The sequence below is a fragment of the Merops nubicus genome, unplaced genomic scaffold, assembly GCF_000691845.1.
Source record: "Merops nubicus isolate BGI_N331 unplaced genomic scaffold, ASM69184v1 scaffold9280, whole genome shotgun sequence".
Taxonomy (NCBI): domain Eukaryota; kingdom Metazoa; phylum Chordata; class Aves; order Coraciiformes; family Meropidae; genus Merops; species Merops nubicus.
In genome coordinates this window covers 1-21,357 of record NW_008580879.1, presented here as the reverse complement: position 1 = coordinate 21,357, position 21,357 = coordinate 1, and the positions used below count along the sequence as shown (strand labels likewise).

The following is a 21,357-nucleotide window of genomic DNA, read 5'->3' as shown; positions in this document are numbered from 1 at the left end:
CAGTAATGAGACTGTTTCTAAGAATGGCTGAACCATAAACAAACACAGGCTTGAAGCTGCTGGGTGTACTCTGGATAATAATGGTCCTAAAGTGATACAATGCCTTCATCATTTGCTATGGCTGAAAAAATGAGAGTCCTTGGCAGTGCCCACGTTTTCTAACAGTTCCACTCTACTGCTCTCAAACCCAAGCTGCCTTGATGCCCATGAAGCCTTATCTCCCAGCTTTGCCAACCCAGTGGTGAGCAGCAGCAGGAAGGCTGCACTTCACAGCGAGGAAGAGGCAGAGAACTTTGTGCTTGCCCCTTTATGGAGTTTATCCAATGACTCATTAGCAAAACCTTTCCAATTTTTTTGCTTGGGACCACGAGGGGAGGAAGTTGGATTGTAGCTGCTGGAGGAATGGGCATAGAAACATGTGTGAAGTTAATTAGATTAATAACTCTCTGCGACTTTTGCAGTGTGAGTGGAGAACCCACTGCTGTTCATCTTGGCATACTTGAGGGAAGAGCCAAGAGACAGAGAGGAGGAGTCTCTGTGCCCTGTCCTCTGGATGCTGGGGGCTACAACCAGGGCTGGCACTACAACTGCCACAGACCTCAAACCACTTAGAGCAGACTAGCTGAAATGTGCTGGCATCTATAGCTGTGCTGTGGGTTTCACTGAAAATCACTCTGTTTAACCATCTTTTAATCTCTGCCAGCCTCACTGCCCTGTCCCATCATTCACTGTCCTCTACAAACCTTGGAGTGACAGATCTTGAAGACTTCACTCCGGATGATGCTGCATTCTTTCTCCGCCCAGGACTTCCGATGGGGTTTCATATCACAGGGCTTTATCTCTTGGGTGACATCTGGGCACATGGGAGACTGTTTCCAGGAATTCCCAAACTTCAGTGCATTGGTCTCCTGCAGCCCACTCCTTGTTGTAAAGTCATTGCTAGACTTGTCGTCGAAGTTGCCACACAGACCACACAGTTTGGTCTGGAAAAGAAAATTAACATATCCACAGCTTTTAAATATCCATGGAAGGATATAAATATACCATGGAAGTGACAAACAGGCTAACACAACATTAAAAAGGACAAATCACTTTCCATGTATATGATGTATTTTCTTCCTTACTTCCAAATCATTTGTATGGAAATAAAACCTTTATTTGTCTGTGTACTCAGCAAATTATTCATCTGTCTTGTCTTCAGTCCTTGAAATCAATTATATTTAGTGTATTTCCCTGTTTCTGTGGTGGCTCTTCATCCAACTTATACCCCTAAAGAGGAGCTAAGCCTCTCTCAGCTGAGAAGATTTTATTTTCCATTCTTCTCAATTTATCAGAACTCAGCTATTAACTCAGGCCTGAGGGAAATACATGCTGCTCAAAACTGTTTTTATCAAAAGCTTCTAACATAATGAGCACCATTTCTTCAACCATGGGGGGAAAAAAATGACAGTGACTCATTTTTCTTGAAAGAAAATGTAGCAACTTAGGCACAATAGTGAATTTTTGGCAGTGCTATTTAAGGTGCTTCAGCTCCCCCCCGGACAACACTCTGTCCCTGTTTGTAGAACCCTGCACCTCCTCGTTCAGCCCAATGCATTCAATCCTCTACATCTCAGCCTGCTGCTCTACACAAATCAGAACCATCTCCATACACTGCAGAGGGAATTTGGGTTTAATTCAGGGTTGAGATTCCATACAGGTTTCCCAGTGTATGTACAATCAGTTTGCATCCCCCAAATTAATTTGGATGCTTGGCTTTTAATGTTCAGAAACTCAGAATATCTTAGACATTGATTTATTGCAGTCATATGCAGTGTATCCTCTGCAATGCTTTGAGAGGGACTGGGAGGATCTCCAGCAGCTCCTCTGCAAGCTGTGATATTGATAACACAAGATAAAGTGCAGAGGATATAGGAAATAAACACAGAATAAAAGAACATTTACGTTCCCATATCTGATAGATCTATTGACACTACGACTTCAGAAAAAGACAGACAGGTCCTAACTTTGTAATCAGGGGTCAGCTTGATGAAGAGAGTCGTCTTCCTGTCCCAGATGAGCATCACACCATTGCTAGCCTCGATAACGAGGTAGAGCCCCACTGTCCTGTTCCAGTACCGCACGTCATCCCCAACATCACGCTGGATTTCTTTGTAATCCTTGTTTTCCAGCTTCAGCTCCGTTTTCTGAAAGAGAAAAAGATATATTATGACATTAACTTTTATTATGAGATAAAATATTAGATGCTTGGAACAATACTGAAAACAACAGTTCAGAGCCTGGGGTGATTGTCCAGGATGACAAAAGGGGACGTAGCACATTTATTTGAGAGAGATTTCTGAGAATCTACAACCTTTAAAGATTGATTTGATAAGGTCTCTAGATTTTAATTATTACAGTTGTTTTTAGGGATGTGGCCTTGGAGCACGATTTTTTTAAAATGCTTGAATAGTGGTATATACTCACTGAGTATCGTTACTCACCCCAAGAAACATCTTAATAGCCTTTGAGCAGGTGACTCCTGTAGTTCCACAGGGAACATTCTCTGTGATGATACTGAACGAGCCAGTGGAATTGTCACCACAAAAATCCTGTTGAAAAACAGGAAAAAAAGGAGCATAAGAAAATTCAGTCGAATATTCAATTTTTAGTTCATTTTTATAACAGTTGCAATCATATAAATCTCCACAACATATAAATCGTTACTGCTGCTTCATATGTCAAATCCTACATACATATGTTTTTACACATGTGAACATATCCTAAATCTGGGAAACAAGGGGAACAATGAAATAAAATGAGGATTCTTTAAATATAAATGTCTTTGTTTTGAAAAATTAGAATTTTGATTGATTTCAGACCTGGTAATTAGCTGCTATCTCTCACTGTAAAATAGTTGCATACAATTTATGACCACTGTATTGGAGAAAAAAACCCAACTTATTCACACAGTTTGCCTGCACTGAAAATACAGAATTTTTCTTGGGGGAATGTGTAAACACCTCAGGGACAGGCATGGCAGGGAATAAGGAATGACAAAACCAAAGAGGAATCCACTTCAAGGCACTTTGATGCCATTTCAGGCCTCCTGATGAGCATTACCTGTGTAGCCACATATTCACAACTCCCATCAAAGTCATAGAATTTTCCATCAAAGGTGATGTAGTGGCCACTTCCATAGATCATACACGTCCCATAGCACACATAATTCGTGCAGCTCCAAAATCCTTCTTGGCAGGTACTAGAAGAGAGCAGAAGAGTTGAATTTTCAGATCTCACCAAGAAAGCTGCAGAGCAAACCAAGCAGCTGCCTTATACAACCATGGAATCACTATGGTTGGAGAGGACCTCTAGGATCACCAAGTCCAACCCTCATCCCAGCATCTCTGTAACCACCAGACCACAGCCTCAAGTGCTACATCCACTCATTTTTTGAACCCCTCCAGGGATGGTGATTTCACCACCTCCCTGGGCAGCCCATTCCAGTGCCTCACCACTCTCCCAGTGAAGAATTTCTCTCTAATATCCAATCAAAACCTCCCCTGGCTCAACTTGAGGCCATTTCCTCTCATCCTATCATCAGTAATTTGGAAGAAGAGAGTCTCAACTTCAGTAGTGTAAAGCCTATAACATGATTTTTGTCTGTGGTCAGCTACATGTTTTTAGAATTTATATTTAAGACAGAAAAAAATGAGTGCACTTTCCCAGTAGAAGACACCTGCTGAGAACAGAGGTAGCTATTACCCCAGTATTTTCAGCACAAAGTATGCCTGAAAACAAAGTTTTATACTTGCAGCTCTCACAGCCACTGCAGAACATAAGCCTAGACATAACTATTCATTTACTGCACAAAATATATCCTAGAAGACAGCACAAAATTAGAGCTCACCAAGTGTTGCAGTCTGCAGTCACCTTCTGTCCAGGAGAATACCACTGGTTGTTATGGAAGCAGGGACAGTCCTTCTTCTGAACACAGCCCCCTCTCCCATCATCAAAGAGACCTTCAGGACACACACAGCCCGGGACACACTCTGTCTGGTACTAAGAATTAGAAGAAGAAATCATCCCGTGATGAAAAATCACTGCATTTTAATTCTGATTCTTCACAAGCACTCTGGTATCAACTGCATTTATAACCAAAGAGCCTAATATTTAGTTCTCTAAGGTTTTTCTTTCTAGGTTTTTAATGTTTTTCTTTTCTTTTTGTATTTTCTAAGAAATGAAATCAGATTTTACTTGGGAGGCACGACTCTACTGAAGACAAGTAAAAAGAAAAAGGAGAGGGAAATCATAAATGGAATCCCCATGAAATAGAGACAACAGTAGTATCACTGTTGAGGAAAGAAAGGAAAATAAAACCAAAAAGGAATAAACTGTTAGCTGCAACTGTGTTTTCTGTGTGGCACGGTGTCATTTAAGGCACACAGAGTAAAAGAGACGTGGCAGAGAGGAAAATTGAACACGTACGTATTCGGCTTGGGGAGCGTGACAGCTGAGCTGGGCAGGGGTTTGTGAGGTTCGATTTGGGGAGGTCTTGCAGTCAAAGTAAGTCTTGCCAGGAGAACACTCTGGGACACCTGAAAGGTACGTTGTTGGGTTAAATAAATCAAGTAAAGGCTAAAGAAACCTATGTGAAAGGTGGTGATTACCGAGGCATGGATCTCAGGGTATGACTCCTCTTGCAAAAACAAGAGCTGGTGAAGACAGACAGTGAAAGTGCACAACAGTTTCACAGCAAAACAGACAAACAAAACAAATATGTGAAGGATTTGCATGGAAAGTGCAGATTTGGGGTTGGGTTGTGGTTTTTAGTTTATTTTACTTGATAGACCATCACTTACTTTTCATTCTTATTTTCACTGATGTGCACTGGATTTCTGCATTTCGGCAAACACTAGGAAAGAAGGGAAGTAGAAATTTTTTTAATCATCAGTGTCTTTAATTTAAATCTAAGGATTTGTTTATATATATTGGAGAGTGTTTATCAAAGACTTCCTGCATAATTTCTACTGCTCTTTCAAGGTGCAGTCTATTAAAGCTCACTTGTGAATTTTCACTTGGAGAAAAAGCATAGCAAGATTTCAGGCATAATGCACAGAAAGATGATGTTTTAAGGAACAGTAGATATTCTATTAACCCTTAGCACTATGCTTTTTGATGGCTCAGGAATGAGATAATAATGAAACAGAAGATTAACTTTGGTCAAAGCCTTCATTTGGGTACACAGTATGTTTTCATGCCTATTCAAATCCTAGGCTGCAAATTTATGGGCCTGTGTGCTTCATCTGCTGGATGAGACAAGGAAATGTTTCACAGTCTGTGCTGATGATTCATACAGCAAACACTTGTCAGAGTTCATGAGACAAAATACCAGAATCATGACTGTTGCTTTCAAAAGCTTGTGCTACAGTAAACACACATCAAGGGACCTTCCTCCAAGGAAAAACACAAGCAATTTGTCTCTGACAGAAAAGGAAATAGCAATTATTGAACATTAATAATATTAACATAACATTATAACATCAATAGCACTATAGCTGGCCTTTCATCTTCCTTCTGTCCCCCTGCCCAGCAAAGCCCTATTCACAGTGCAGCTCCAGAGTAACCTTTCTCTGTGAATTCCAGTACTCAGACTCCAAACAAAGCCACAATTCTCAATTATTAATCAATGACATTGCAACAGGCTGATGCTTTGCTCATGAAGACATCGTGAAACGCAGTAAAAATGTTCATTAAAGCACCAAAAAAAAAAAAAGCTAAGCAGCTTAGACCTCGTAGGAAATTTTGAAGGGCTTTTATCCCCCAAACCAAGAAGCCACAATAAAACTCACCAGCGTTCTCCATCTTTTGCCACATATTCCCCAGGTTCCAGGTATGACCCTTTGTAATAACACGGGCACTTGGAGATGGGCACACAGGTTCCCTGGTTATCCAGGTAGGTGTTATATGGGCAGCCACAGCCATCCACAGGAGCAAAGTCTTGGGGGCAATACTTTTCACCATCAGCAAGGGAACGGCAGGTTTGCTGGCACATGGTGAGGTTGTAAAGGAAGATTTGGTTTCCTGGGCAGGTAGACACTTCACTGGCTGGAAGGAAAATAAACTGATAAATAAGGGATGCAGGGTGGACAATTTTACCTTGACATTTCTGTCTTGATTTTTTTGGTTGTACAGCATGTAATGGTAAAAATACTCCCTTAGATTTTATTCCAGTACAAAACTACTCTAAGTCACAAGTAGTGCCAGCCTAACTTTGTTTGCCAGTTGAAGACTTCTTACCTTCTAATAGTCTCTAATTCCATACCCATAGTTGTTTCACAACAGAGAGCACAGCATAATAAACTCCCAGTCTCAACTATACTGTACTGCTGATGAAAAGCAACCACAATGATAAACAAAGACACTGCCAAGCAAAGACCATGGCTGGGATTCCATCAGGCAAAAATAGAAACAGCATTTTTATCTGAACCAGAGAAAGAGGGTGAAAGTGAAAAATATTGCTTTCTACTTTTAAATATGTCACCAAGAAATGACAGCTAAAGAATGGGACAGGAATTAGTAAACATTTTAAGCACTGACACTTTTAGGTCCATCAGATATTTCTAAAATACCCTAAAATCTCTTAACAATGAGATGACTGACAACAGAATTCAGAGGGAACATGTTGATTTCTTGTGGCTGATGAATTCCACGGGGATTCCTGTGCCACTACTTACTGCAGACACTTTTCCTCCAGCCTCCCAGGATGATCCCTTTGAACGCACAGGCTCTCGAGTAGGAGGACAGGGCAGCACACAAACACTCCTCATTGTCTTCACAGAGGCAAGTGTCATATTTACATTTCTGGAAAAAAAAAGAACAAAAGGGTCAGTAAGCCCAGAGGAAACCGATGGGCAAGCCCAACTCAGCTGCAGTGAAATATCCTGTGTCCTCTTTCTGATGTCATTTTTATTCATCCCCATAATCAGAACAATGGAAGGAATAGACAAAGACCAGAGACTGAAAGAGCTACTTCCTTTCATACACAAAATGTTTGGATGCTTATCCCAGCCTCAGCCAAGCCTCCTGAACCTTTAAGAAGTAGCCAGCCTCCCAACACCACCTTTCTTAAAGGATTTTGATGCCATTCTTTCTCAGTTACAACTTCAAAATGCAGAGGTCCAGCAAAATTCAAAGTCATAAAAGCAAAATATTAACTAGGACTATAAAGATCTTCACAAAATTTGAGTTCAGATCATGTTCCAGGTACCAGCAAAGGCTTAGGAATTTCTTCCTTTTTGCTCAGGTAAACTTCTCACTGCTCAACAGTGATGAGCACAGGGGAAACAGAAAACAGAGATTCTGGCATGAAAATTATTTAGTGTTACATTCCAGTTTACAAGAAATGCAGAGGAAATATTTACTTTATTTTTTTCCTGACTTAATAGCAACTATTAAGGGTAGACTTAAATTTTCTACACACACTAGTGTTACATTCCAGTTTACAAGAAATGGAGGAAATATTTACTTTATTTTTTTCCTGACTTAATAACAACTATTAAGGGTACACACACCTGCATCTCTTGAATCTTCTTTCCAGTTCAAATTTTCAATCCAACAAAAATGTGCATTAAATACAAAACATAAGAAACCAGAAGAACAAATTTACCTCTTTCTTCAACAGCACTCCAAAAGAATCTCATCACAGGAGATACTTCAAGGCAAAAACTTCACCAGCAGTAATGGGCAAGCTACTCACTAATGTCCCAAATATTTGAACTACAGATGTCTACAGTCATTCATCTGAAAATAAAGTAGTGCTAAGGAGTGGAAGGTTACAATACCTTATAGTATTCTGAAGGATCAATGGCTTCATGACATCTTGCAAAAGGGCCCTTTGGGTTTTTCAGCAGAGAACACCAATGCTCAGCATAGTTTGCTGTGAAAAAAGGAGAAAAAAATGAAATTGTATCATTATATTGATTCCATTCATCTTCCATGTGCCATGTCTAGTTGTGTTGTCACATATACAATACAAATGAGAGAACTGTGGGCACTCTGGGGAGTGGAGAAACCACACAACCACTGGACACCCATTTCTCTGCTCTGATTTTGTTATCTAGCAGTAGACAATCATAAAATCAAAAATCATATCTTACTGCTACAAATTGTCTACATGGAATTATGACAACCCTTTCCATTTGGGCCCAGAAAGCTAAGTTAAATACGGGGACAAATAATACTAGGAAATACAAGCTGCCTTTGCAGAATGTATAAAGTAATAACTTTGCTTCCTTACCTTCCAGCTCAGGATTCCTCTGCAATCATGCCCTGAACTTTCACTTCAATTTGATGGGAAATCAGTGCTCATATGTATATACTTTGCAAAAATTCTTGATTTGCATTATATTATTGATTTAAAGCTTTAAACATCACACTAGCTCTCACAAGCCTGCTGCAGTAACCTGCAGCAAACGCTGCTCCTTCTGGGAGAAACCATCCATCTGGTTTATTTGTGTGCTTACCACTCTCAATGCTGAGGCTGCAGGGGTCTTCCAGCTTCTCTGCCTGGTCTGCACAGGTGGACTGAGCTTTCCACGTGTTAGCAAAGGCAGATCCTGTAGCTTCGACCAGCCCACTCGTGGTTTTGAAGTCATCACCTGCCATCCCGTTGAAGTTTCCACAAAGACCTATTGGAAAAGAAGGTCAAAATTTACCCTAATTATTACTCATTCTAAAAGGTCAAAGGGAAAGGGACGACTTAGAAGCTCATGCAGCTGATTATTCTACCTCAATGTTAATGCATGCTAGAAGTTGTGAGGATTTAGGAGGCCTATTTTAAATCATTAGTCTCTTGAGAAGAATAATCTTCATGATTCTACCTTCATCTCTGTCTCAGGAGACGACCACCCTGATTAGTATTTTTTTATGCTTTCTGATGATATTAAAAGAACAAAATGCACTAAAAACCTGGTTTTGTGGATAGTTAAAAGTTAAACTGAAAAGGGAAAGGGACGACTTAGAAGCTCATGCAGCTGATTATTCTACCTCAATGTTAATGCATGCTAGAAGTTGTGAGGATTTAGGAGGCCTATTTTAAATCATTAGTCTCTTGAGAAGAATAATCTTCATGATTCTACCTTCATCTCTGTCTCAGGAGATGACCACCATGATTAATATTTTTTATGCTTTCTGATGATATTAAACACACAAAATGCACTAAAAGCCTGGTTTTGAGGATAGTTAAAAATTAAACTGAATACAAAAGTAAGGAATATTCTAAGAAACGTTCAGGTGCTGGCACAGGAGTGATAGCTCACTTCAATATGAAATAACAAAACCATATTTCACATTTCCTTGAGTCTGTTCTCCTCCAGTGTTGTGGTTTCTGCTTTTAGTTTCCTCCTCATGAATCAACTAGCAGCACAAATTATCACTAATGTAAAGAATACATGACTGAAGAGTCATTCTGTGGAACAGCATGGCTTTGCTTCCCATTTAAGTAGACACTTGCCTTGAAGCTTTCCTTGAACTGATTGATCCACAGTTGCAAACAGCTGCATGACTGGAGACAGCTGGATCTGCAGCTGAAGCCCAAAAGAAGTCTGCACAACAAGGTAGTAGGAAGATGGCTTGAACACTGAGAAGCTGGCTGAAAAACAAAACAAGAACCATGCAGTAAGCACACACATAGGCTGCCAAAAGAAACACATCTTATTAGATTCTAAAGTCTCTCCTGCCCTGAAAACTCTTAGATCAGGATCAAATTAATGCTTTTTAACTCTAAAAGCCTCTGGCCAACTAGATACAATGCCTGTCCTCACTAATTTAACAAGCTGATTACCTATAATGGCTCATCCCTCGAATCAGAACCAAATTCAAGTTTTCGGCAAAGCAGCTTCAGTCCTAACTGATCAATGCTGAGCAACCTGAAGAGCAAGAGGTTTTCTGAGAAAGTCCTCTCCCAACACTGTCATATTCAATAAGTAGTAAGTGTATGTCTAAAAGCCAATACAGAGCTAAATACTCCTAAAAAGTTAGATGCTTATACATAAATTCAGTCTGCCCATGATGTTCTCAGTGATGACTGTAAACTCACACTCATCATTCACCCCCGAGTTCTGCCAAAAATCTGAACAAACTTCATACGTCTCTCTGCTTCATTTGCCACCAAAAAAAATTCACTTGCCACCCTCTTCCCTTACCTGAGACATGGGGCACGTTCACTGTCATCTCATTGAGCAGCACGCTGCCATCTGGTCTGAAAACCACCACCTGGGAAACAGCAAAGAGAATCAAAGAGGTGCCAGGTACTGAGAGGAAAGAGAACTAATAAATAATAATAATAATAAAAAAAATAAGATGGGAGACATTTTGCACGTTTAGACTTCTGCCTAGAACTTAAAATCTTTGAAAGGAAGAATCTGTCTGCAAACTGAATGTGGCAACAGACCTGTAGGATACAAGGTCTTGCTAGCTGGTGTTTCACTGACATCTGCCTCCAGCAATTTATGGCAGTAATTAAATGCAAAGCTCATTTATATTGAGCATTTTGGTTTCAGCAAGTAGAAGGAAATATTGGGCCCTCAGGATCTGTAGCAGGTTCCTATTCCCTACAACAGCATGTGCCACAGCTTCAGGGTAAGGGTTTGATATGATCCTGGCAGGGTAAAAAAAGCAGTTTGTTAAACTTCCTCACAAATGCTAATCTGCACAAACAGGAATATAAAATGATGAGGCTTTGATTTGGTTTCATTTTGCTCCAGTTATGCTGGTGAGAACATGGAAAAAGCAGAAATATGGGAATAAAATTGTGCAAATGTATGTAAAATTATGTCTAAAAAAGAGTCTAGATATTCCCATAACCAAACAGAATATTCAAGTGAAGGAAAATATAACTATTTAAGAAGGTTGGATTGTATCAACATTCAAAGATGTAATTAAGACATTTTCAGAAGAGATCCCATCTATAAAATTTTATCTAAATAAAGCAAAATTCTGTGAGGGGAAGAACAATGGTGGTCTTGCTTCAGCCATCCTGGAACACACTGAGGACAAGCACACAGCACAGAGCAGAGAAAGGAAGAGAGGGAAATGTCAGCTTATTTGAATCTCATCTTTTGCTCTGTTTTGGTGTATTTTGAGTTCTTTGAGGCAGAAGCCTGAGTTGCTTTTCAGCCTGTCTGAGGTGCTTTGTTGATCCACAACAGCAACTCCAGAAGAATTAATTATCACTCCACAGTGAGCAAAATATGTAGTTTTCAGCATCTCCAGCAGGATCTACAGGGCACTTACATTTTTTTTGTTATCTGCTAGCAGCACAACACTCTTCAGACAGGTCTGCCTGTCCGTGGAGCCACAGGGAGCCAGTTCTGCCAGGAGAGCGTGACTGTCGTTTGCAGTGCCCTACAGTCACAGGGAAATAAAAATCCATTAGTCCAACCACAACTCTCACAAGATGGTTTCCAAAACAAAGTCTAAAGTCATGAGCTACAATAACAATCACTATAGAACTTGGATCTTAAGACCATCATTCCAGCCCTGGCTCTGGAAGCTGGATCACCTTGCAGACAAATTCAGTGATATGGTTTCTAGTTCAACAAGACCTTTGTCTTTCTATAGAACAGGCACTAGATATTTTAGGGACTGAGGAACAAAATAGCTGTTTAGCTCCTTTTCCCAGCTGACTTTGACACTCAGACACAGGAACATCTGTTCTAGATCTGGAGGAGAGCTTCTAACTCTGAGAACTGCCCATGTTTGCAGCCTCTATCCAAGCAGCCAGAGAGATCCTTTGATTTCTTATACATGAAGAACTCCACTGGATGAAGACAACATATGGAGTCTGCTGGTTGTATTTACTCTGCAAGAGAAAAGCCCCACAGCACATGGTACCTTGGCCAACACATAGTAGCAGTCTCCATGGAAGGTGTACTTCTTCCCATCAAAGGTGGTAATGTGGGAACCTCCTTCCACCGAACACGTGCCTGGACAGGGTAAATCCTTGCAGGTCCATCTGCCTGAATTGCAGGTGCTAGAAACAGAAAAGTCATTTTAAAATGTTTGTAGGTATTACAGGAGCTGAGAGCACTGAAAGCATCTGCACACCCAGCAAACAGCAAGATCTGCCCTGGGTGTTCTAAAACTCTATTTTTCATCATTTCCTTAAGGTTTCCCCTCAGCCAGATACAAGAAAACTGTTCAGTAAATCTGTTGTACAGACATGCAACATATATATCAACTTCAGGATGTTTTCAGGAAGTCTCCTACAAGTAAGCAGAAGATTGAAGAACTCAGATGCATTCACAGTCCTCTAAAGGATTATAAACAGCTCTGATCCTTACCATTCTTCACATTCGTTGGTGATGCTTTCTCCAGGTGAGTACTGCTTCCCATGCAGCTTGCAGTGGCACTGGCTGGCAGGTATGCAGCCTTGGGCAGTGATGTCATCATACACCGTGCCTGTAAAGCACAAAGTCAACTCTTCCAGCTCTTCCTGAGGTCAAACGTTTCCACAGAGGCAAGAATCTCAGAGGAGAAACTCTGAGGAGAAACTCTCCCAGGAGACACGCTCTCAATTCAGCACAGAAAGCAGAGGCTGAGGTTAAAACTAGGAAGAATGTGGTTTCTACTTTTTGTGACCTAAGACACCACTTTTAACCAGCTTTGAAAAATCTAAGTGCATCCATTTCTGTAACTATTCACAGATTGAAAACTAGTAGTTTTCAAAACTAATTAAAAAAACCTAATAAAAGTGTACAAGAACAATGGCAGAATTTTACATGTTTAGATTTTTCAGTCCTTCTAACATACTGTGATTGTTTTTCTATTAATATTTAAATAGAAATAAACTAGACTATTATTATAATTAGACTATTACTGTGATTTTTTTTTTCCCTAAGGTTGAGAGTAAATCTGAGAATGTTGCTCACTATCCTTCATCACGACTCCCTGGGCAAATGATGCCCAGAATTGCCTCAGAATTATTCTACCCAAAAAATCATGATTTTCTGTGTACTAGTCCACGTCAAGCAGTCAAAGGCAGATTTATCATCTGGCATTGTGCTGATATGTTTTGACTATAAAATCACTGATGAATCAATCAGTTATGACTGCCTTTAAAAAAAAAAAAAATCTTATAATTATGTTCCCCTGGTGGGGTGGGGCACAGGAATAATGAGTAGCAGTACTCATTTATGATATAATTTGTCTATATTTAATATTTTTGCAATGATCTCCTTTGCCAGAGCTCTTGGCTTTGTTCCATGTACAAGAGCTGGAGTAACACTTGCCTTCAGGGCAGAAACAACCATCCATGTAGTGTTCCTCACAAAGGCTGCTGGTCTCCAAGTGGGAGCAAGTGTCCATGCAGGGTGAGCTGCTTTCTTTATAGATCATGGTCTTAGGACAGGTCTTGGCTGAAGGAATCAGAAAGACACCATCAGTTATTTGAGGGTAAAGTCCATCATTCTACAAAAACCACTGATAACATCCCCTCTTCCCCTCAGGTCAGTGGTGTCCCAAGCCAGACACTATCTGGCAGAGCACATTTGTTTCTGAACTGCTTTCTCTTCTTTTTATATTTTCTTCTTTTGGTCTCAAATAGATTAAATTATCCCAGCATACAGGTTTTTTTTAAAGTAGGAACAGAATTTCTACTGCTGAGGAAGATTTCTCAACAACAAGGGTAAAAGAAGGAGAAAACATGCAGAACACAGTGCCCATTTCATTGCACTATTGATAGGAAATATGTGAGCTCTGTCTATAATTTTAAAAAGAATGAATGCAAACATTTCCCTGTGCTACATCCAGGAGAAATTGGGTTTCTTTATAAAACTGATGCTGCTGCTTACGGCAGAAGTGCTGCGTCCTCCACTCGCCCGGGCGGCCGCCCGCGTGCGAGCACTGCCGGGAGTACTCCGAGATGGTGCTGCAGAGGCAGAAGGAGTCCTCCTCCCCTCGGCAGGCACACTTGTCCTGCATGCAGGCTTGGATGTACATCTCCAGCTGGAGGCGTAGGCGACAGTCAGCAAAGGCAGGGGAAGTCAGCAGCCTCTCACACTCATCCCGCTGCAGAGGAAGAGGAGCAATATTTAAGAGTTATAAGCACCAGAGTTTCTAGATTCTCCCTGTCTTGTCAAAAAAACTGTTTTCTTTTGAACAGCAGCAGTTATTCAAGTAAAGAAGGAAGAAACCATTTGCCCTGGAAGGGACAACTTCCCATCTCCTTACTCTAACCCCCCACGGCACAGGGATGTCTCACTCAAGGGAGGTTCACCACTAGGAATACTTACATGGTCGTTACAGCTTGGGAGAGCCTGTGTTTCGTCAGGGTCTTCACATTTGGCATTGGGTTTGCTGATTTTCTGTAAATTCCCATAGGTAATTGCGTTGTAGCTTTCATCTATGAGAAAAAAAAAATATAAAAAGGACGTGTGAGCGCCGCAGGAATGGACAAGAAGAAGCATCAGATTCCTGGGACAGTATTGAACAAGGAAAATAGATACTATGGTATCAAATATGCCCATTAAACACAGGCCTCTGGTTTGACTTATATCTAAGTTTGCTTAAAAATTGAACGTGGTAAAGAAGGTCATTAGAGAAAAGAACACTATGACATGACTCATCTGAAATAACCTCAGACCAGGAATACAGGACTGGAGCATAAATGCTTATTCTGGGGCAATTACAGAACTCTCCCAGGTGAAACTGTCTCTCCTGTGGTGCTCCCATGCACAGTGCTTATCAGTCTATCTTCTGTGGTAGCTCTCAGTGTGGGAGATAACTCACCTCCATTGATAAACTCATTGTAGATTGGGATTCCATTGTAATCCCCACAGAGCCCACAGGTACGGTTGTTAAATTTGCTGTCCAGCTCCACCTAGGCAGTGGAAAGAAAAAGGAAAAACAGAAATATCATCTAGAGCATGAAGATATTCCATGCTTACTCAAAAGGGAAGTTGCTAAATGACAGAAGTGATGGGGAACCCAAAACTCTTTGAGAAACAGCTACTGGAAAAGAATTTGTAACACAGATGTAAAAAGTGCCACAGAAAACAGAACGGACTGAACTCCTGTATTTTAATAACAACAGTACCACTGTGCTGATAAAGAGGTAAACAAAAGTTTTGTTAAAATCACAGGATTTATTTTTTCCTCCTTTTTTTCCCCCTCTACTGAGATAAAACTTAAGGTTTGGTATGGATTAGGAAAGGTGATGGTGGCAGTTCTTTAAAAGACAGATGAAGGAAAATGCAGCTTGGATGGTGAGGGTGCTGTTTCAAAACCATCAGCTCCTTCTCAGAAAGCTCCTTCTCCCTCTCCTGAACCAGTGAGATCACCTGCATGCCATGCTGCCACCTCCACCACACTGCAGAAAAAGGAACTTTTGGGGTTTCAAATCAAGTACCAAGAGTGTCAGTTGGCTGAGTCAGCCTAACACTCTGAAACTCTGTTTGGTATAGAGCAGCCTGTTAAACACAGGGAACACCAGGGAAAAAAAGGACTTGGCTCATACATACCATCAGTGCATCTTCCTGGTTCCAGATCAGAATCAGGCCTAATTTGGCATAAACCTTGGTGTAAATGTCATTGCTCTCAATGAGCACACCAGAGCTGTAGTAAGGGGTCTTCACGCTGGAAAGAGAGAGACTTTGAGTTAGCAGAGACCATAAGGGATGACATGAATGTCTGTGATAAGCCAAATACCCTAAAGAATAGAGAAATCAGTCTCTGTCTGCCTTATCCTAGCTGGACAGGGTGCCTTGTTTTAATGAGGCATGAAATCCTCTCTCTCTGACATTTGATGTGGTAACTCATTGCCTTTAAAAGGCAAAGCAATTTCAGAGGCAAAGCCTCCCCCAAGGGCACATTTTTTTTTCAAGAAAAAAAGCCAAAATGTCAGATGTCTTCAGCCTAATGGAAGGAAAATCCATCAGCACTGTGGTTCTAACAGGGGATAGTCACTCACTATTTTACTTCAGTAAAAGAAGGAACAACATAAACAGGAGCTTTTCTTTCCCAAAAAGACCTGACAAATATTTCAGATTGAAAATTCCTTTGCATGGATCTTGCTCCTGAAGAGAGAGTTGAAAAGAACAGGCAGGTACAGGGAGTGACAACACAAGTTTGGAAAGAAAGGGATGTGTTAAGAGGAATTTAATAGATTGTTATAGTAGTTTTTTTTTTCTGTTGACAGGACCAAGCTTGTCAATGGTGACAACAAGAGCTGTTCATTGGACAGGAGATGTTTGGTAGAAGGTTGAGCATGGACAGTTTTGTTTGACAAAGAATCAATTAATGACATCTCTCCCCTGCTCTTGGGTGTCTGCTTTCCAGGGCACTATGCAATAAATCACATTCTTGAGTTTCATTCAGCAACAAGGGGACTGTGGCAAGGGTCTCATCCTACAAATTCCAGACAACTCCAGTTCAAACAGATGGAAACTGGAATCCAGCCAAATAACCAGTTCATTTTCTACAGGTTTGCCAGTATACTTGTTACCTGTCAGGATTCATGTGTCTCTGTGCACATCTCCTCACTAGTCTTTGGACTGGGAGAATTTTATTTCCTAATTTGCTGTCACTGGGATTTTTCCAAGTAATTACTTCAGGCATTTTAACATGGCCAAATGACTCATATCTAAATAAAAGGAACTCAGAAGCCATTATTTCTACTTTTGGCTGCATTGTTCATCATCTGGACAAGGAGGCCTTTAAGAGATCATGTTTTTGGAGAGGGACTATAAAACACTGGGCAGCTTTTCAGCTTTCACCTGGCACAGCATGGAATATCGATCTTTTTTCCTAATACTAGGACATTCCATCAATGTGGATCAGGTGCCAAAGTACAAATTCACACATTTTTCTACTTTACAGTTTTCACTTCAGTGCTGTGAGATGTTATTTTACATGACAAAGGATCGTGTGTCATTTAAAGAGCAATAGGGGAAATTAAGTTCTACAAAAAACTAAATCCCCTATACAGCAAAAAAACTATTCAGAAGGGCTCTGCTGATTTGTGAACACTGTCTAAAATAATTTTAAAAAAAAAAAGCCTGGTTTAAGAAAATCAATTTTTAAAGGATTTTTAAACTTGTTTTTAATTCATTTTTTTCTGAGACCTGAGCACACAATAAAGGGGTTTTTCGATTTGGAGCAAGAATGTGTTTTTTATAGCTTCTTGTCATTTTGTTGTGCATTCTAGTATGATCCTTGGAAAACTGAACGTTATTTTCTATCTTTGAACAGATTTTGATTTCAGTGGCCTTCAAAATCCAGAGCAAAAGCTGAATTCCAAGCAAAACCCAGTCCCACAAAGGCAATAGAAAGGATTTTTTGAAAATGACACTAAGATATACTAAAAGCCAGTTTCTTCCCTCATCAGATATATGTCTTAACCATTGAGTTGCTTTGGTGTGAGTACACAGACACACTGAAAGGACAAGCTGGTGATAGGGAAGGCTCAGCTAAGACACTACCTGGGCACCAGTGATGGTATCACACCAGTTCCTTGTGCAACCATGCTACAGGAGGAGAAAAATCCTACAGCTCACAGTGAAAAAGGACATACTGCCACATGGAAATTGGTGTCAGTTTTGACCTACATTGTGTCTGTTATAATCCCTTGAAGAATGGCCATTGGACCTTAAAGAGTTATGAAATCAGAAAAAAAACCCATCTCTCTTCTGCCACAAAATAAGAGAAAACAACCCTGGAGAATTTCATTCTCCTATCTGAGGATTTGCTAGACCATCTGCTAAGGTAAACTCAGGGTAATGCCATAAAACAAGCTGAACTGGGCCATTTGGTGCCAGCAGATCTGGCTCACAAGCTGCATTGTTTGCTGTAGGACCAGAGGAAAAATAGTTCACACCAATGTCTTGCTGACTTGCATTTAAATCACCCCTTAGCCCAGTCTAGAGATGAATAATACCAAAGCTTTTCTCCAAAGCCATTTTTATGCTGGATTTCAAAGGGCTTTTTTGTTAGCTCGTGGAAATTCTTGTAGCAGTTACCTTAATGCTCTACAGGAGCTGAGTAAAGAATCAACCCCCTCTCTCTTTTCCCACCACATTTCTCTGAAATACTGTTACACCAAAGGAACTTACATCCTCCCGTCCACCACAGCCACTTTTGGTCTGAGGTACACCGTGAAGTCCTTGATTGTCAGCAGAATATACTGGATCTGGGGGTGGTTGTTGTGGCTCAGAGCACGTTGGACGTGGACAGAGAACTCCTTGTAAGCCCCTCGGCAGTCAGAGGCGAAGTTGTACTCGCACACGCCCGGGAACTGGTAGACATCTCCATCAAAGGTTTTGAAGTGGTTGTTTCCCCAAGTGCTGCAGACATAGTGGTGATGGTTTCTTGTCCTTCCTGTTAAGTGATGAAATAAATAGGCATAAAAAAGGTGAAATGAATGAGGTAGCATCAAGAAAAGGTAAGTTTTGCCTTTTGCAGTAGGAATCACTCGTAATTACACACACAGTGATTCCACTGATCTCAAGCTTGATCAAGCAGCTGCCTATAAAGCAGAAAAGATGTGAATCTCTAATAGAAAACAAGACATTAACAAATACCCCTGAGACCTGGGTGTATCATAATCCTCTCTGAAGTGAAGGAACTTGTCTACATGAGGTGGGGAAACTTCACCCTCTGGCCCCTAACAAGCTGGTGCATCACTGCAATGGAGCCAAACGTGTATTTAATCTGAATTCCACTATTATTTTTAACAATATTAAATATTTCTAAGAGCTGTTTACTTCCCTGTTACAATATGTAACAGAAAGGAAACAGAATTAGGAATCCAAGAAAGCATTACTCTTACTCTGGAAGGTAAATAGGTCGAATTTTATGAAAAGATTTGTGCACAACAGGAGTTTTTTTAGGAATTATTTTTTCTAACAGAATTCCTGATTCCTATTACTACAGAACAGTCATCCTTCAGAAGGTAGGTCAGAAAAGAACCATGGTAGAAAAAACCCCACCCATTTAAAATATTTTCTTCTGCAATAGAAAAATATGAAAATTATAATTCTTCCCTTCCCAGCCATCTGTGCCAAAAAATAATACAAATTAACATAGTATGGGATAAATCTCAAGATGCTGTAGGTTAGGTGTGAACATTACCCCAACCCGGATCACCGTGCAAAGTTCATCACCTCCTCCTCCTAAAATAGTTTTCAGCATGAGAGCTCCATTTCAAACCAAGCTGATGCCAACCAGACTAAATTAGAGCTTTTCCAGGAGGATAATTAATGTCCCAATTGACAAAACAAGCTTTGTCCAATGTTACTATATGGATTTCTGAAGAAAGTACTTATGTCATTCCAAAACAATTGAAGGCACAATCAGCCACTTTCTTCATTACTGAATCAATCATCTCCCCAGACTCCTGTAGCTGCTTTCTGCCAAGTAGTTGCCATGCCTAGGAAAGTCTCGATAAGTGGAAAGAAAAATAACTGAAATTGTTTCCCAAGCACATCAAACTAGAGAATAATGCAGCAGATCTAGGTCTTAATCTCTCCAAAGAAAGCAGTATCTGCCTACATAGCCCCAGCATTTGAAAGATTAAGAAATTTGAGGTACCTTCAAACTCCAGTGCATTATTTAGATGCACCTCTAACTCTAACTTCTACCTCCTTCTAACTCTGCAGTGGTATTTTAACTCTCCCCCTCTTTTCCAGCAGGCAGTGGGAACTGAATTTCTAGTTTGGAACTGGCATTTCTAGAGCTTACCTTTCCTGATTTCGTTGGCACAGGAAAGTGCCATCCAGAGTATGAAGAGGATGGCAGCTCTTAGCCCCATGGTGGCTAAGGTGGGTGAAGTGGGAACCTCCACTGCAACCTTCTCTTTATATAATATCCCCTAATGCAATCGATTCCATCCCAGAGGAGGAGATACAAAGGGAGGAGGAAAGAGGAGGGGTGAAAAAATAGGCGTGATATTTACAGGAGATAAGAAGTAAACAGACAGGTATTTTTCACCATAAATGAAGGAATTCAGTATACAGGAAACGGGATAATATTGATTCAGTAATCATGTAATTTTTTATTGGCCTGTTTCATCTACAGGATGCTACGCTGTTAAAGCTTTCAAATGGTCACGCCAAGTTCAACCTTCAGCAACTCCTACAACAAATAGTGAATTTTGGAGTGGCTGAACAAAGAAGTCCCTTGAAGGAAGTTTAGGATGAGATACTTTCAAATGATGGCTTCAAAGCCAAAGGATTTTTCATATTTCAGCCTCCCACGGAATGATTTCTGTAAAAATTAAACCATGCTTGTGAAGCTCCTTGTAGACAACAGGAAGCCTTAGAAATAAAAATTATGCACAATAAAATTATTTTACAAGCAATTGTTGGTTTCCTTTCATTTGTAAAGGTCTAGGAAACATCTTAAGATACAGTCTAACACCACATATCATGGCCAAAATATAACTGAGGTGGGGTGACAATGTAAGCTCAAGGAATTCACAACAAAAGAGAAGCTCTATCAAACATTGTCACGATGGAACAGAAAGTCCATTGAAAAGGTTGTAGAAACTCACAACATGTTAAGCTTAAAAAATAAACAAATAAAGGGAAAAGGGGAAAATATCAGTGTCCAGAGAGAATAACAATTGTTTTCAGACAGAATCCCCCTAAACAGCCAAAAGTGCCCAGGCTAGGCTGTATGTTTTACTCATCTAAGGTTTCTCAGTGTCTAGAAATCTCTAATCCTCTTAATAGTTCAGAGTGTTGCTTACTTTGATCTCTCAAATTAGAACTTTTGTGTTTCCTAAAACACCACAGAAAGTCTCTTTTATTTGTTATTTTTATGTCAAGTCCAGCCCAGCCTCAGCTCGAACATCTTCCTGGTTTCCATCAATACATCTCAAAAGGTTTTAGATTGTCTTCTTTTCCTGCTTGAAGATACAGATTTGGTACTTCTCTCACCCTTACCCAGGGGATCATTCACTCAGCACTCATGACTGAGATAAAGCAGTCACCCCTTTCTCCTTTGGGAGATATTTTCCTCATTAGAGGAATATAGAATTGATTTTTCATCTTGGAAAATTAAAATAAAACCAGGAATGACCAGTCAGAGGAAATCATTTAGAGAAAAGAAAAAAAGAAATAAGAAAAACTATGGCCATAGTTTCCCTGGTGGTTGGCTGCTTTGCCAGGTCCTAACTTATGACATTTCAGAGACATCTCCAGTCTTGGAATTTTCTGTCCTTTATGCCACCAAAACTCTTCATTCAGAAATATTGCCTGAAAATACTTAAGAGATTCCCAAATACTTTATATTGAGCATTTCTTTTCTTCCATGTGTTTTTGCAGATATTCTCCTGTCTGGAACTACTATTGCCCCACAAAAAACCAACCAAACAAAAAA

General features: G+C 40.2%; 1 protein-coding gene across 1 annotated transcript in view; it reads right to left on the bottom strand.

Moving 5' to 3' along the window:
• The window catches only part of LOC103776637 (mucin-2-like), a gene marked incomplete at its 3' end in the record, with an annotated part of 27,010 nt that extends 7,224 nt beyond the window's left edge, over window positions 1–19,786 (bottom strand). The window contains exons 1-23 of the mRNA XM_008944192.1: window positions 19,717–19,786; window positions 18,090–18,354; window positions 15,501–15,615; window positions 14,770–14,860; window positions 14,274–14,383; window positions 13,833–14,049; window positions 13,272–13,397; window positions 12,324–12,441; window positions 11,875–12,013; window positions 11,275–11,385; window positions 10,185–10,254; window positions 9,494–9,631; window positions 8,505–8,669; window positions 7,824–7,918; window positions 6,713–6,843; window positions 5,832–6,083; window positions 4,842–4,894; window positions 4,468–4,577; window positions 3,890–4,041; window positions 3,103–3,241; window positions 2,484–2,591; window positions 2,007–2,186; window positions 744–983 (exon numbers count right to left, since the gene is read on the bottom strand). Coding sequence (XP_008942440.1) covers window positions 744–983; window positions 2,007–2,186; window positions 2,484–2,591; window positions 3,103–3,241; window positions 3,890–4,041; window positions 4,468–4,577; window positions 4,842–4,894; window positions 5,832–6,083; window positions 6,713–6,843; window positions 7,824–7,918; window positions 8,505–8,669; window positions 9,494–9,631; window positions 10,185–10,254; window positions 11,275–11,385; window positions 11,875–12,013; window positions 12,324–12,441; window positions 13,272–13,397; window positions 13,833–14,049; window positions 14,274–14,383; window positions 14,770–14,860; window positions 15,501–15,615; window positions 18,090–18,354; window positions 19,717–19,786 — 3,195 coding nt within the window. The remainder of the gene's footprint in view (window positions 1–743; window positions 984–2,006; window positions 2,187–2,483; window positions 2,592–3,102; window positions 3,242–3,889; window positions 4,042–4,467; window positions 4,578–4,841; window positions 4,895–5,831; window positions 6,084–6,712; window positions 6,844–7,823; window positions 7,919–8,504; window positions 8,670–9,493; window positions 9,632–10,184; window positions 10,255–11,274; window positions 11,386–11,874; window positions 12,014–12,323; window positions 12,442–13,271; window positions 13,398–13,832; window positions 14,050–14,273; window positions 14,384–14,769; window positions 14,861–15,500; window positions 15,616–18,089; window positions 18,355–19,716) is intronic.
• Between the last annotated feature and the right edge of the window lie 1,571 nt (window positions 19,787–21,357).